This window comes from Strix aluco, chromosome 22 (assembly GCF_031877795.1).
Source record: "Strix aluco isolate bStrAlu1 chromosome 22, bStrAlu1.hap1, whole genome shotgun sequence".
NCBI classification, from domain to species: domain Eukaryota; kingdom Metazoa; phylum Chordata; class Aves; order Strigiformes; family Strigidae; genus Strix; species Strix aluco.
The window spans coordinates 7170128-7183448 of record NC_133952.1 but is presented as its reverse complement, the minus strand read 5'-3'; the positions used below and the strand labels follow the sequence as shown (position 1 = coordinate 7183448).

The 13321-nt window shown below is 55.8% G+C and overlaps 4 protein-coding genes across 5 annotated transcripts; all 4 read right to left on the bottom strand.

Annotated features, from left to right (window-relative positions):
- Positions 1-581: 581 nt before the first annotated feature.
- On the bottom strand, positions 582-2814 carry LOC141933380 (group IIE secretory phospholipase A2-like). Of its 2 annotated transcripts, XM_074847999.1 has the most exons (4): positions 2434-2814; positions 2118-2265; positions 1522-1628; positions 582-935 (listed from the first exon to the last, which is right to left on the bottom strand). In XM_074847999.1, exons 1-4 carry the CDS (start codon positions 2597-2599, stop codon positions 793-795), a joined length of 564 nt encoding a protein of 187 aa, XP_074704100.1. In that variant the 5' UTR covers positions 2600-2814; the 3' UTR covers positions 582-792. The 2 variants fall into 2 exon arrangements, with proteins under 2 accessions (XP_074704100.1, XP_074704099.1); XM_074847998.1 differs by lacking the exon at positions 582-935 and having other exon boundaries at positions 1200-1628.
- A 2033-nt stretch (positions 2815-4847) lies between these two features.
- Positions 4848-7088, bottom strand: LOC141933381 (basic phospholipase A2 A-like). Its single transcript, XM_074848000.1, has 5 exons — positions 6966-7088; positions 6473-6529; positions 6149-6284; positions 5520-5626; positions 4848-5384 (listed from the first exon to the last, which is right to left on the bottom strand). The coding sequence occupies exons 2-5, from the start codon at positions 6510-6512 to the stop codon at positions 5242-5244; spliced, it is 426 nt and encodes a 141-aa protein (XP_074704101.1). The 5' UTR covers positions 6513-6529; positions 6966-7088; the 3' UTR covers positions 4848-5241.
- A 310-nt stretch (positions 7089-7398) lies between these two features.
- Positions 7399-8278, bottom strand: LOC141933383 (basic phospholipase A2 daboxin P-like). Its single transcript, XM_074848002.1, has 4 exons — positions 8239-8278; positions 7820-7964; positions 7601-7707; positions 7399-7520 (listed from the first exon to the last, which is right to left on the bottom strand). Exons 1-4 carry the CDS (start codon positions 8276-8278, stop codon positions 7399-7401), a joined length of 414 nt encoding a protein of 137 aa, XP_074704103.1.
- Positions 8279-10131: 1853 nt separating this feature from the next.
- On the bottom strand, positions 10132-12454 carry LOC141933382 (phospholipase A2, membrane associated-like). The gene is made up of 5 exons (XM_074848001.1): positions 12179-12454; positions 11774-11823; positions 11096-11240; positions 10732-10838; positions 10132-10398 (listed from the first exon to the last, which is right to left on the bottom strand). Exons 2-5 carry the CDS (start codon positions 11808-11810, stop codon positions 10253-10255), a joined length of 435 nt encoding a protein of 144 aa, XP_074704102.1. The 5' UTR covers positions 11811-11823; positions 12179-12454; the 3' UTR covers positions 10132-10252.
- Between the last annotated feature and the right edge of the window lie 867 nt (positions 12455-13321).

Here is a 13321-nt window from a genome sequence, read left to right as displayed (position 1 = left end):
ATTTTAGGCCCTCCCCTGCTCTGAAGATGTGCTAAACACATCTCTGGAGATGGTGTTAAAACCAGAGGTGCCTCCATCGAGGTCAAGGTGAGGGGCAGCTGGCCCTGGCTCGTTAGGGCTAATTGTGGATCCTGTGCAGCTGTGGTGAGGGATGAGGTGGCTGCAGCTCCCTGCCCTGTGAGAACTTGGTGAAGATGGGGTGCAAGAAAGAACCACCCCAAACTCCTGAGACCACCACCATGCTCCCCCACTGCTTTAGAGAGTGTTAATTGCTTAACTAGTCGTTAGGAGCAGGATGGGGCTGTGTGGTGGCCAAGCTCCCTGAGAGGAGCTGGGTCTGGAGCCTGGTTTGGGGTCAGAGTGCAGCAGCCACTCACTGTTGATCCTTTTTTTTTCTCCAAAGCTCTTAAGATTTACCGGTTGGCTGCTAAAATGTCACTTATGGGAAATGCTTTTTTTAAGAAAAAAATGCAAAACTGTGTGCATGCATAAATATTTACTTCAGAAAATCAGCTGTGGAGCTCTGCCCCATTTCCTACCCCTTCCACCATTGGTTCCTGAAACAAGAACACCACACTGGATGCACTTTAAATTGCCTTTATTTGCAAGGATTCCCTTGGTTTTATGATTTATTTAATCACAGGGAGCCGGCTTTCCCTGTGCACCAGCTCTGGGGAGAGGTGCCAGATGCCTTTTCGGTGCTGCAGGGCCATGTTGTCCCCCGCCTGTCTGCAGGGAAGGTAAAAACCCCACAGTTTAGACCGTTTCTATCAGGTTTTGAGCTCGGCGTATCTAGCAGGGGGGAGTTGAGCCCCTGCACAGAATATTGGGGTAATTCTTGTAAGCGTTGCGGTAGGTCCCAACTGTCCTTCCGAAGCACTCTGCTGCCTTCCTGTCGCAGTCACAGGTCTGTCTTTGGCACCAAGTCCCTGATTCTGGAATAAAATTGGGGGGGGATGGAGTCAGGCGAAGGGTGCGAGAGCTGCGGGATGTCTTTTGGATCATCCCTGATGTCGTACGCAGCCCCCACAAGTGAGTTTGGGGTGTCTCGGATAGTCCTCTTGCCTCTGGTGCATGGGGCTACCTGGCTAGGAACCATGCGTGGCCCTGGAGGGACCATTTAATTTACTTTATACGTGTATATATGTATAGATGTTTGCTCTGATCACAGGGAAGTGCTTTGTTTGGATCCACTCACCCTGAAACAGCAGTGTTTGCTCAGGGGAAATGGGGGTGGCAGTGCCAGGGCCCCATCCGAGATGGGGTCACCTCAAACCCTCAACATTTGGCCTCTACAGAAGGGCAAGGTCCCTCCTTTGGGAGGTCTCCAAGCGCTAAACTTCACCCTAGTCCTAGCAAATTTGCCCTATTCCTGGCGCTTTCCCCTCATTTCCATCCCCTTCCCAAGTAAATGGTTTCCGAGCCAGGAGGGTCTAAAGGACATCTCGGAAGAGGGGTCCCCGGAGAGCGCAGAGGGTTGTGCCTTCCCGCTTGGGTCCTTGACCCCGCGCCGTCTCTTACCGCAGACAATCTGGTTTCCCCGGGTGGAGTAGTTGTACTTGACCCATTTGGGACTGCAGCTAGAGGAAGCCAGCCTCTTGTAGCAGCAGTCGTGGGCATGGCAGCACCTGGGAGCACAAGAGTCGTGGTCAGGGCAGGAGGGGAGCGGTGGGGACGATGCCACGGTGGTGCCCAGCCCCCGTGAGAAACGCCTTGTATTTGTGCCTGGCTTAGGCGCAGGATGGAGCAGCAGCCTTGTTCTCCTCGACATTGCCCGTGCTGCAGGAGCAAGGGAGGGTGACTCGCGCCTTTCTGGCATCGTCGGCGCAGCTCTAATTGCTTTCCCCTTGCTCTGCTGCAGTGGCTTTGCAGAACACCTGAGGGCTGCTTTCAGTTAGCCCAGGTGGTCATTGGCTCCCAAAACGCCAATGCGCGCTGTTCCCATCAGCTGCTGCTGCTAAGAAACTTTTACAGAGGTGTTAAGGACGAGCAATGATTTTCACGTTGCTATCTCAGCTCCCAGGCGCAGGGGCAAGCAGTCCCCTTGCTGCACCCAGGGAGAGGGAGCCAAGGAGGGCTGGGGGCACCTGCTGTGCCTTCACCAGATCCTGACTTACCAATCGGTCGCATCCAGCGGTTGTTTGGATCCTCTTAAGCCGCAGTAGCAGCCGTAACCATTGTAGGACAGCGCTGATTTCCCGGTCTTGCGCTTGATCATTGAACTGAACTGAAGCAGGTTGCAGCTGGAGAGGGTCAGCCCTGTGACTGTAGCCGGGGGGGTTAAGAGCATCAGGGAAAAGCAACCTCCCGTCCCACCCCTCTAGCAAAAATGAGCATTTTCACCCTCCCTAACTTTATGGATAGAAATTGCAAGCAGCAGGTTTTCCCCACTGCCTCATCCGGCAGGGTTAGAGCTGGCGTGGGGGTACTCACGGCAGAGGAGCAGCAAGAAGAGCTTCATGTCTGGTGGTGGCAGCTCCGGGGTTTGGATGAACCCGAGGTGCTGCTGGTCACACCTTTTATAGCCCCCGTGTGCCCGCTTGGCAGGGCCCCTCCTTTGGAGAACCCGAAGTGGGCAAATATTGACAATCCTCCCCATATCAGTCCTGCTACATGTGTGTTGCCAGATGCCCTACGCTGGGGGAGCTCTTTGCAGGGGAGGCTTTGGTGGACTGGGATGAGTGGGGCAGACTGGGGTCAAGTCCACACACGGCTCTGGGTGTCTCAGCATCCCAGTGCCTCTCTGAACAAAATGGGAGAACTTGAGGGGGAACAGGAGCCAACTTGTTCCTGGATGACTATTTCTATTTTGATGTCTTGGTTAGAAAACATAGTTTTATATCTTACTGTTTCCATCATGACTTCCCTGGGCAGGGAGAAAACGCAGCCAGTGCAAAGCATCCCCCGCTTCTGACTTGGCAACGCGGGTGCGCTGGAGCGCCGTGAGCAGAGGAAGGTCCCGTGGGCCCCCAGAACGGGCTGTGGCTGAAGGTAGAGCTGAGCAAAGGCTCCGTACACCCCTTTTCTTGTTAGTGGGAGCTTGGCAGTGCCCAGATGCTTCTTGCGTGTGGGGCTGCTCCATCACTCTCCCCACATGCACTGGGCATCGCACCGACCATCGCACGAGGTGTCTGGTTCACCTTTACGTGGAAGCAAAATAAGGCAAGAAGCAGAGTCGGGAAAATAAAATGCAAGCGGTGTATTAAAGGGTAAAAAAAGAGGATGGTTGTGTTGTTTGCTTGGAGAGAATCTCGAATTAGCCAAACAATCATTTTAGCAGTTTTCTTCTGGCAGAGGTTGCAGGTGCTCTGTGCTGCGTTGCGGGGAAGCCCGGCACAGGCAGGCACCGAGCCAGGGGGAGGAAATCCCACCCGTCGCTGATGGGGAAACTGAGGCAGGGAACAAGGCTGAAACTTGCATGGAAATTGGAGAGATGATGAGAAAAGGGAACTCAAGTCAGGGCCTCAGCAAAATCTCTTCCCCTGTCTGGCACATGCCATTTGCTGCGTCAGCTCTCCGGGCCAATTTAAGTTAGACCCAAGGGACGGCGGCAAGTTAATTAACCGAACCGGGCCTTGCCGTAATTCAAGACTTCCTGAGCCCACAGCCAGTTTTTACCACTGGGGAATAAGGTATATTTTTGTGTGTCAAACTGGTTGAGCTCTCAGGTGAAAGACCCTCTGCCCCAACTCCTCTACCCGCGGCAGGTTTGCAGTAGCCCTTCTCCAAATGTGAAAGAAGACACCCCCCGGGCCAAGCACCTCCTGGCAGGATGTAGATTTTGTTTCTCTGTTGCAGTATGCAAAACACAACTTTTGCAGCCCAGTTTCTTGCAATGTACCGAGGGGGTGCAGTATCTGAGCCAACACATCAGCATTTGGAGCTCTGTATGAATGGATTTGTATAGCCAGGTGTCTGAAGAATACATAGATGTTTAAATTCTGGGTGAATTTTAACTAGAGAGAGTGTGTTTTGGCTCATCCCGGCCTGCAATCTGTCTGCATGATTGCCCCTCTCCCATCTTGGCGGGGATTTGATCCTTGATTTATGCCTTGCAAACAGCAGCTGGTGGGCGAAGGGCTGCCCACTCCTTCCTCATCTCTCCCAGGACTAAACGCTGCTGGAGGAGGAGGATGGCAGAACCGGAGGCCTGGGTTGTAGCCAGAGGGAAGCATTGCTGATTTTAGGGATGTTTCCTGGTGCTGTTGACTTCAGCTTTGGGGCAAACCAGGGTGGAAGTTACAGCTGCCGATGCCCAGGGCATCAGCCCCCAGGGAAATAGTGTTTTGTTGCTGTTTTTGTGGCTGTATTCATGGCTGAGACCTCCCAGGGAGGGGGTGAACCCTGCTGAACTGCTCTGCAGGGCAGAAAACCTGCACCGTGGGGCTGCTGCAGTGGTTAGGGGGGAAGCAGCCACCGCCTGAACTGCCTTTTCCTAGGGGACGTGCTTGGGGTTGTTGCGGAATTGGGCCAAAACATTCTTTTCCGGTGAGAAATATGTTTTGCTCCACACTGGGCGTGAGGCAAGCTCCCGGCCACCCCGTCGCAGCAAAGGTTGCCAGCGCCCGGCCCTCCCACGGCATTGTCCTGCCCCACAGCCCTTTGCACCAGCTTTGATTTCTCCATTTTGGAGCAACTGCAGATTTTCAGAGCCTGAAGGCTCGGGTCTAAGCACGGGGGCAGTTCAGGGATGCGGATGCGTGTCGGTGGGAGACGCATCACCTCTCAGGTGGTATTTTTTTCTGGGTTTTTCAACAGGAAACCTAGCTAAGAGGGTAGCTTCTCCCCGCTGCCTGCAAGGGGTGGTCGCTGGGCTCAGCTGAGTCATGTCACACTGAGGACCAATGTTTTGTGCTCTCTGGTTTTATTTTGGAGCAACAGAAGAGAAGTTGCAGCGAAGCAAAAAGCAGAGGGAGCTGACAGGCTGCACGGGGAGCTCAAGCCAAAGGGAAATGAGTGTCAGCAGAGAGGCTCGCACTGGTTTCCATCTCGCCCTTTGCAGTGACCAGGCGCAGGTGTCCACCCCTCCCTTGTTTTTCTGTGCTGAAATGTTGCATCTGCGCTGCTGTCCCTCCACGGATCCAGTGTATAGTGACGCAGCTTCACGAGAGGGTTGTTGTCCTCGTGTTGAAGCCAAAAAGCCCCAAGGAGGAAACCCGCCAGGGTTGGGAAACGCTCCCCGTGCTGCGCCGTCCCTTTGCTCATCAGCCTGGAGGTGGTTTTGCAAAAAGCCCTTTGGCTTCAACACCGCCCGGCTCGTCCCCGGCATTTGCTGCGACGGCGGAACAGCCCGCGATGCCGGAACAGCCCCCGGCCCCGCAGGCGGCAGAGCTGGGCTGCCCGCTCGCATCTGCAGGCACCTCTCTGGCACCAGGTCCCAGACCCTGCAGGGACCAGAGAGAAAACACAGCTGAGACCTTTTTGGGGAGATCCCTGGGGTGCTGCCCCAAAAAAGGGCACCACAAAGGAGGGAGAAGGTCTGGAAAGAGGCATCGCGAACTGCGACTGTGAGGACTCACTGCAGGTGGGGATTCCTGCCCGGGGCACCGAGAGGGGCTGGATGGGTCCCACGCGGCACCGCCGTGCTGCCAGCCTGGCGTAGCAGCAGGCACGGAGCAGGCAGCACCTGCAGTGAGAAGGAGAGCCTGGCCTCACCTGAAATGTGGCACCGGCTGCTTCGAACCTACCCAAAACAGGCTCTGCAAGCGGGGTGGGAAGAGCCACCAGGGTTTGCATCCTCCTCCTGCTCTAAATCACCTGGGCTCTGCTCTTTCCAGCCCATTCCCACACCAAGCCTCTTCCCTGCTTCCCTGTGCAACCCCTGCCCAGGTCCCAGAGCCCTTGTGCATCCTCGCTTTGGGACTGTCCCCATCCTCTGGTGCTAGCCCACTGATTTCAGCTGGCATGACCCTCCTGCCTGCAGGCCTGGAATGAGGGGTGAGCGCTGCCTCGCCTTCCCCCTTCCCTAAAACCTGTTCCCCTTCTGACACTGCCCAGCACCTGGTCTGTGTTTTGCAAAGCTTCAGAGGATGCTGCTGGGGTTGCTCACAAGCCCTGGGGTTACCCTGGGACCAGTGTTATCCCTCTCGGGGCCAACATTAGCCCTCCCAGGGCCAGTGTTAGCCCTCCCAGGCAGCACTGCCTGTACCGGTCCATTGAAGCCTTCGACGTGCGGTTGCTGCCCCATCCTGAGTAGCAACCGTGGGCAGTCAGATTTCCAACGGTGCTTCCCTCGAGTCCCGGTGTGAATGGGTGCAGGAACTTCCCACGAGCTGTGAACACACCTAGAATGACCAGAAAAAGGGATTTTTGCAGGTTCTATGCAGAAAGGAAGCCCGGGGAACCAGAGGGGAGAGGAGGGTGTTGCTGAGAGTCTCCCCATGGGGTGCGCAGGGGTTTGGGGATGCTCCCCGTGTTGGTGTGGGGCTGCAGCCTGGCTCCCATCCGTGGGTCGGGGAACAGCTGCACTTACTGCAGGCAGACAGCACCGCCAGCGTCAGCAGGACCTTCATCTTCCTCTCACCTGGGCCTGGGAGGAAGAACAGAGGACGGACTGAGCCAGGCAGTGTGGCCGGTCACTGGGCGCTGCCGTGCAAACCTTGTCCCTTCGGAAATCAGGTCGCATCACCCTGAAATTTAGCAGGAGGAAGGCAGCCGTGCCCCCTTGCGTCTGTGTTGCTGCCTCTTGGCCAAAAGCAAACGCCTTCTGAAGCTGTCCCACCACCCCAGCACCTCCCACCTCCTGTCCCACCACTTTGGGCACCCAGGACATCACTTTGCAGCACCAATGCACCAATCCCCTGGGGCTACAGCCTCCCAGCTGAGTTTTTACCTGAAAGCAATGACACTTTATCTGCAGGCATGGAAAACAGCAGAAAGCAGCGTGTCTGTTGCCTCCTCCCAACATCCCCCCCTCCCCGTATTTTTGTTTCCGCAGCAGCGGGGCGAGGGTGGGAGTTGCTCACCGGGGGATCACTCCGGCTCCGCTTCCTCACTGCCAACCTGTCCTCCCCGGGAGAGGCTGCCCTCCGTGTCTGGCCCGCGGGCTCTGGACTGGAAGTGCTGAAACGACTCGTCTGTCCCAAAACCACTTCATGCTACGCCCCTTCCCTCGTCGGCCAAACCCCCCCTTTCCCCATGGGCTGCAGCCCGGAGTGACGCAGGAGCCGAGGCTGAGTTTTTGCAAAGTTTGGGGAGGATGATGTTGAGTATTTACGGAGATTTCTCTCCCTGCCCAGCGGCAGCTCACAGGGGACCGGGATGGTTTCAGCACATTGTTTATTTTCACATGGATTAAATTTACAGCAGCACTAACGTGGTCGGTGCAGGCAGGGACGCAGGGCGATCCGGGAGCAGAGCCCGTGCGTGTGCTCCAGCCCCGCATCCCGGCTCCCATCATCAGCACCGATGCTTCGGGTAGAAGAGGTAACGTTTGCTGTAGGTCCAGATGTTTTGCTTCAGGCAAAGGGCCAGGCTGCGGTCGCACTCGCAGGAGAGCTGGGCACACCAGGAGCTCCTTCCTGCAGGCAGAGGGGAGCCCAGGGTCAGCCCCAGCTTGCGGGGGGGGGGGTGACACCCCCTTTGCCAGGGTCCTACTTACTGCAGGAGGGGCTGCCTCTGCGCCAGCCATAGTGGTACCCCTGAATCTTGGCATTGCAGTGGTAGCTCTGGAGGTTGTTGTAGCAGGTATCGTGCTGCTGGCAGCATCTGTGCGGGACCTCAAGGCTTTGGGGGTTGGGGTTTTTTACCCCCTACCCCCCAAAATTGAAACCGTGCAAGGATGTGTTTGGGCAGGGAGATTTTTTAAATGGACACTTACTGGTCTGTGGCATCCTTGGGCTGCCCTTTGCCCCCCCAGCCACAGTAGCAGCCGTAGGAGGAGTAATGCAGCAAGGCGTTCTTCCCCGTCGTCTTCGTGATCATCTTGTTCAGATTCCAGAGGCTCCCGTGAGCTGGGGACAAGCCTGGGGGGGAAGATCAGTGGGGCTCACGCTGACACCCAGCTCCTCAGCAGCATCCCCAGCCCTCCGGCCCCCAAAGTGGTACCAGGCTGGTGATGCCTTAAAAATGAGTAGATGCAACGGAGAGGAAACATATCCTTGGCTTAGTGCAGGAGAGTTGCTGCATGTTTCAGAGGGGTGGTCATGAGGAAAGATTAAGAAATCACCAGTTCAGTCCTAATTTCCACAGACGTAACTGCACGAGGGCTGCGGGGCGGGCGTGAGCGAGGACACTTACCCCAAGCAAACAGCACAGCGAAGGCAAGGAGAGAGTTCATCTTTTTGACAGCCCTGGGAAAGGAAACCAAACCATTTCCCCACTATATCACTCTCTTTCTTTCTTACTTCCCGCCTTGTCTGGGGGCAGAGATGCTCCCCACCTCCGGGGATTAGGGGAGGGGGGCGAGGATGTGCCCATCGCCATCGCCTCGGCACAAAGCGCTGCTGCATCGGGGATGGGAGGCGATGGGAATCAGATGGCGGAGGGGTGGGAAAAAGCAAAATGAAGGGAAAGGAAGAAAACTTGGAGGAACGATCAGCCCTTGAGGGCTGCGCCCCGCCGCTCTGCCTCTGGGCTGGCATCTCAGGTAGCCTCTCCTTTGCTCCTGCTTTCCCAGTGTGGACTGCGCTCCCCGTTGGCACCACGGCTTTTGGTTAAAGTAGGAAAGGGAGGAAGAGCATTCCTCCATCCCTGCTTACCTCGGGAAAGAAGCCACTTGCTTGCAGGGCCCTGCAGCTGGCAGGGCTTGCTTTATATAGGGTTTGCCCCCTGCCATCAGATGCTTGTTTTGCCCAAATCTTGCTGACTGGGCTTTTCTGCAAAGGAGAAGGTGTCATCCTTCCCCTTTACAGGAATGTAAGAAATCCCCCCAGCGCCTCGGCTCCGTACCTCACACACAGGGGCCGGGGCCGAGTGGGAAGAGCCAGCAAAACAGCACATTTCCTGCCCAAGGAGAAAGCCAACGCTCTCTGCCCCCAGCCAGAGATGCCCAAGGGCCCTTTTCTCTGCTCTCTCCAACCACAAACAAAGCAGGTTTGGGGTTTTCGAGAGGTTGGACAGTTTGAGAACAGTCCCTCTGCCCCACTGCAAAGGTGGTTCAGGGTGAGTTATCCGTTCTTTGGGAAAAGTATATGGGCAACAATAAAAGCATCTTGAAATGTGCAGTTCCCAGAAACACGGGGTTACGCAGATACCGGGTGGTTAAACACTCACCCACCGTGAGAGGAGAATGAAGCAAAACGGATGTTTTGGGACGAGTGAATGCAGCTTCCCTTTATTTCTCTCTGTACGATTTTCCCCCCTCCTCATTGCAGACCCTATGCAGAACTCATCCCTCACGGAGAAATCATTTAGTCACCAACTTGCTGCCCTCCTAAATTAGCATCACCCTGGGATGGATGAGGCTTTGAAATCTTCCCTCCTATCTGCATAACTATTCTTTCCCCTTAATTTTGGCCACTATTTTTACGTGTCACAGGAGGGTCTCAAATAGTCTCCCACATGTTCCCACTTGCATTATTCCTGTAAAAACGACTTTTGGATGTATCTCGCCTGTGCCTTAATGCACTGTTTTGTTTTAACCCCCTGAGTTTCAGCTAGCGGGTGTTGGGAGAAGCCAAAAAACCCGACTGCCATCAGGGCTCGCCGCTGCAGAATTATTTTGTTAACAAACCCCAGGGAATTTTACTTGGTGGCATTTCTTCGTCCCCGTTTCTTGATGCAAAGTGCTCCTCCATAGCTGGGGATCTGGCAGCAGTAACACTGCTCCGCAGCAGGATGGACCTGGTGATAGACCTGTGAATTACAGCTGCTGTCAGGCCTTTGGCTTTTTCAGGCTGCTGTTGGGATCATGGAAATATCGGGGTGTCAGGCAGATGGTGTGGCTGAGATGTGAGAGGCAAAAGCGCTCCCCAGACTCAGCAGCCCAGATGCCACCACTGCAGTGCCTCCATCTCAGTGGCTCTGACAAAAAAACACCACAGAGAATCATTTTGAATACTTTTTATTATCTTTGCTGGGAAATGAAACCAAAAGAAAAAAGAGAGGAGGAAGGGACAGAAAAATGGAAGCTGATGTGACTTTGTGGGGGATCTTCATCTGTAATGTGAGCGTGCCCTCCCTCACCCTGAGCATGAGCCTGTGGCGAGCCTTGCTGGCTCCGGCTCTGGTCAGCCCCACATCAGGCTTTTCTCACCGTAGCGATGGGGAAAGCCCATCAAAATCTGCAACCTTGCGTGCAGATTTCCCCTCCTCAGCACTGGAGCTTACTTCCTCGGCATTTCAGCTTGAAATAGAAGCGGTAGGATTTATTGTAGGAATGCAAAGTGCTCGCGAAGCACGAAGCCACGGCCTTGTCGCATAGGCACGTCTCTCTCTTGCACCAGCTCTGCTCGTTACCTGCAGGGGGAAAACATGGTGACCTGCCGTGGCTTTTCTGGCTGGCAGCAGTGATGGGGTCCCCTCGGGGCACCCCCAATGCCTGGAGCTGCCTGGGGCAAGCGCCTGAAGAAGCGTGCCACGGTGCTCGCCCTCTGCAACCCACCCGCATCCCTTGCAATGCCCGTTTATTTATCCTACGCTGCGTCCTCCCATGTGCACCCGACCGGGCCTCAGGCCGGTTTCATCCCCGGGGGGGTGTCCTCTGTACCCTGCTCTGGGGCTGGGGTGTCGTGGGGAGCTGTGCTGGTTCCCCACCTCTGTGGGACCCTCCCCCAGCTCAGTGGTACTCACTGCAGACGATGTCTCCATTGTCAGTGTCGAAGTGGTAGGGGGTTATCAGGGGCCTGCACTTGCCCTCTCTCAGCTTCCTGTAGCAGCAGTCGTGGGCAAGGCAGCATCTGCGGGGGACACCACATCAAACCGCTGCCCCTGAACCCTCCCTCCCCACGCTTGGAAGGTAAAGGAAAGTCCAGCCTCAAATTTAAGGTGACCGGGAGGAAGGGATGACAAGGCAGCAGCGAGATGTGGCTGGGGAACAGCACAAAACCCTCTCAGAGCTCACCACTGCCGGCCGGCTGACAGCGAGGAGCTTTTTGGGCACCCCCACCCACCCTGCACTGGGGTGGCGAGCGGCAACACTTTCCCAGGTACTCACCGGTCGGTGGAGTCCACCGGGGTCCCTCTGCCCCCGATGCCGCAGAAGCAGCCATACCAGCTGTAGGAGAGCAGGGCGCTTTTCCCCGTGGTCGACTGGATCATCTGCTCCAGCTCCAAAACGCTGCCGCGAGCCAGCAGCAGCCCTGTGGAGGGGCAGAGGGATGGGCTCGCAGGGTGCGGGGCGAGGAGGCAGGTAGCATTCCCCGCACCTCACACCGGGCAGAGGAATTAAATAAGTCTGGCATTGCTGGAAATACACACTTCAGGCATGTGAACCGTGAGAAGCCCCAAAAACCCCCTCAGGGTGATGTCTGGTTTCTGCAGCTACCTGATTTGGTTTGGTGGAAGGTATTATTGCTTTCTGCACAGGCTGTGCCGCGCTTGCATCCTGCAACCATCACCACCACGTTGGCAGGATCAGCCCTGGGCTGGGCACAGGCAGGAAAGCAGGTGACAACAGGCTCCAGGGCCTCTTAAAATAAATAAGGATCTGAGCATTCCAAAGCCTCACTGCCACAAAGACCTCCAGGACTACAGCAGTGCTATACACAGCATTAGAGAGAAACTGCAAAATTGAAACAAAAACCTGAATCGTGCACAAAAAGTCTAGGTTTGTATGTCTTTTTGGCCACACAGATGAGATTCTGGCCTGGTCCGGTGAAACCGGGGCACTTACCGCAAGCCAAGGTCATGGCAAAGAGGAGATTCTTCATCCTCAGGCTGGCCCTGGAGGAGGAAACCACAACGGCGGGCGATGAGCAGCACCTGGAGGGCAGGACAGATGCTGTCCCTGTGCCCACGCCGAGGGCACGGAGCTGGTCGGGTGCACCCTGGCAGCACCGCAGGGTGACATTAGTGTCACCATGGGTACACAGCATTGTGTGGGTGCCCGCAGCTGACTCCCAGTGGGGCCTTTTGACTCCGGTTTGGGGATGCGGCGCTTGGCAGGGATGTGCACAGCGACACAGGGGTTGTCCTGCCCAACAGGGCTGACGGGGAAGCTCACCGCCTGCAGCCTCCCACCACCACCCCCAAGCTGTCTGATGAAGTAACAGGGCAATAAAATCCCCTCTCTCCTTACCCCACCCGGACCTTGCAGCTCCAAGAGTGCTGGCGTAGCGGGTTTGCTTTATATAGATGGTGAGGTCCATCCCCTCTCTCTGCGACGCAGCTTCTGGATGAGGCCAGTCAAGGTCTTGGCCGTGGTTTTAAAAGCCGTGGGATTTGGTGGCTGGAGAGACAGGACAAAAGCGATTTATACCCAGGAGGTGCAGAGTTGGCACCACAGAGGTGGTAGCATCCTTGTTCCAGCTGCAGAGGTGGCACTTTGGCCTCAGTGTTGTCTCGAGTGGGTGCTTGGTTTTACCAGCTCACACTCTGCAACCTCAGAGAGGGTTTCTCTTGGGTCTTTCTCTTGCAATTGCCCCTCCAAATCCATGTCTCCATCCAAATCCGGCCACACCGCATCGCAAGGGGAGGCAAATGGAGGTCAGTGAACGCCGTGCGGTCTCATTTCGTGGGTCTGTAGTTTCCCTGTCCTGCCCTCAGGGCACGGGAGACTCCGGCAGCGCGTGGGCAAGGGGTCTGCGAAATTAAATCAGCAGCAGAAGGATGGAAACGCCATGGAAACCCACCTTGGAATGCTTTTTGAATGCAGTTTATTTAATCACTATAACTGAGACATGACACAAAGACACAAGGGAGGCAGAAAACCAGAGGAGATAAGAAACAAAAGCTGCTATCTTTCCTGCAAAAGCGTGGGGCCGAGAGCAAACACACAGGCAAACGCGCAGTATCAGGCCTGTATGCAGGGCTCCGCCCTCAGTAATTAACCACACTTTTAGGGAAGGGAATTCTGGAGGGGAGACTGTAAGGAAACAGTTCCTTGTTGAATTTCTTAAGAGCCGCCAAAGCTGCTTGCTGGAAGAGACGTCACCTCCCGGCTGTCCCCTGAGGCTGGCACAGATGTTGGCCCCGGGACTTTTCTTCCCTCTAACCTTTTATTTCCTGCTGCCAAGTGGAATAAAAAGCCATCCAAGCCTGATAAGGAAAGGATGGGGAGCAACAGCTCGCCTGCCTCCCCGCTCAGGCGTGCCAAGTGGCTTACCCACTCGCCATCCGCACCAGAAATGCCACGAAGCAAACCGCTGGGCGTCACACCAACACCCAAACCCCCCGCTTTCCCCACCTGACTTCTAAAACCATGGCATCCCTGATATTAAGC

Bases quoted from the DNA above. Each gene is read 5' to 3' on its own strand.
- LOC141933382 (XM_074848001.1), bottom strand. From the start codon at position 11,810: ATGAAGAATCTCCTCTTTGCCATGACCTTGGCTTGCG. The intron at 10,839-11,095 runs GTGAGTACCTGG...TGTCCCCCGCAG, and splicing joins CCGGTGGACTCCACCGACCG to ATGCTGCCTTGCCCACGACT. The intron at 10,399-10,731 runs GTGAGTACCACT...TTCCCCCTGCAG, and splicing joins CAATGGAGACATCGTCTGCA to GTAACGAGCAGAGCTGGTGC.
- LOC141933383 (XM_074848002.1), bottom strand. From the start codon at position 8,278: ATGAACTCTCTCCTTGCCTTCGCTGTGCTGTTTGCTTGGG. The intron at 7,965-8,238 runs GTAAGTGTCCTC...CTTCCCCCCCAG, and splicing joins CGCTGTGCTGTTTGCTTGGG to GCTTGTCCCCAGCTCACGGG. The intron at 7,521-7,600 runs GTAAGTAGGACC...CTCTGCCTGCAG, and splicing joins CAGAGGCAGCCCCTCCTGCA to GAAGGAGCTCCTGGTGTGCC.
- LOC141933380 (XM_074847998.1), bottom strand. From the start codon at position 2,599: ATGGGGAGGATTGTCAATATTTGCCCACTTCGGGTTCTCCAAAGGAGG. The intron at 2,266-2,433 runs GTGAGTACCCCC...CCCCGGCTACAG, and splicing joins CTTCTTGCTGCTCCTCTGCC to TCACAGGGCTGACCCTCTCC. The intron at 1,629-2,117 runs GTAAGTCAGGAT...TTGTGCTCCCAG, and splicing joins CCGCTGGATGCGACCGATTG to GTGCTGCCATGCCCACGACT.
- LOC141933381 (XM_074848000.1), bottom strand. From the start codon at position 6,512: ATGAAGGTCCTGCTGACGCTGGCGGTGCTGTCTGCCTGCA. The intron at 5,627-6,148 runs GTACAGGCAGTG...TTCTCACTGCAG, and splicing joins TCGAAGGCTTCAATGGACCG to GTGCTGCCTGCTCCGTGCCT. The intron at 5,385-5,519 runs GTGAGTCCTCAC...TGGTCCCTGCAG, and splicing joins GGCAGGAATCCCCACCTGCA to GGTCTGGGACCTGGTGCCAG.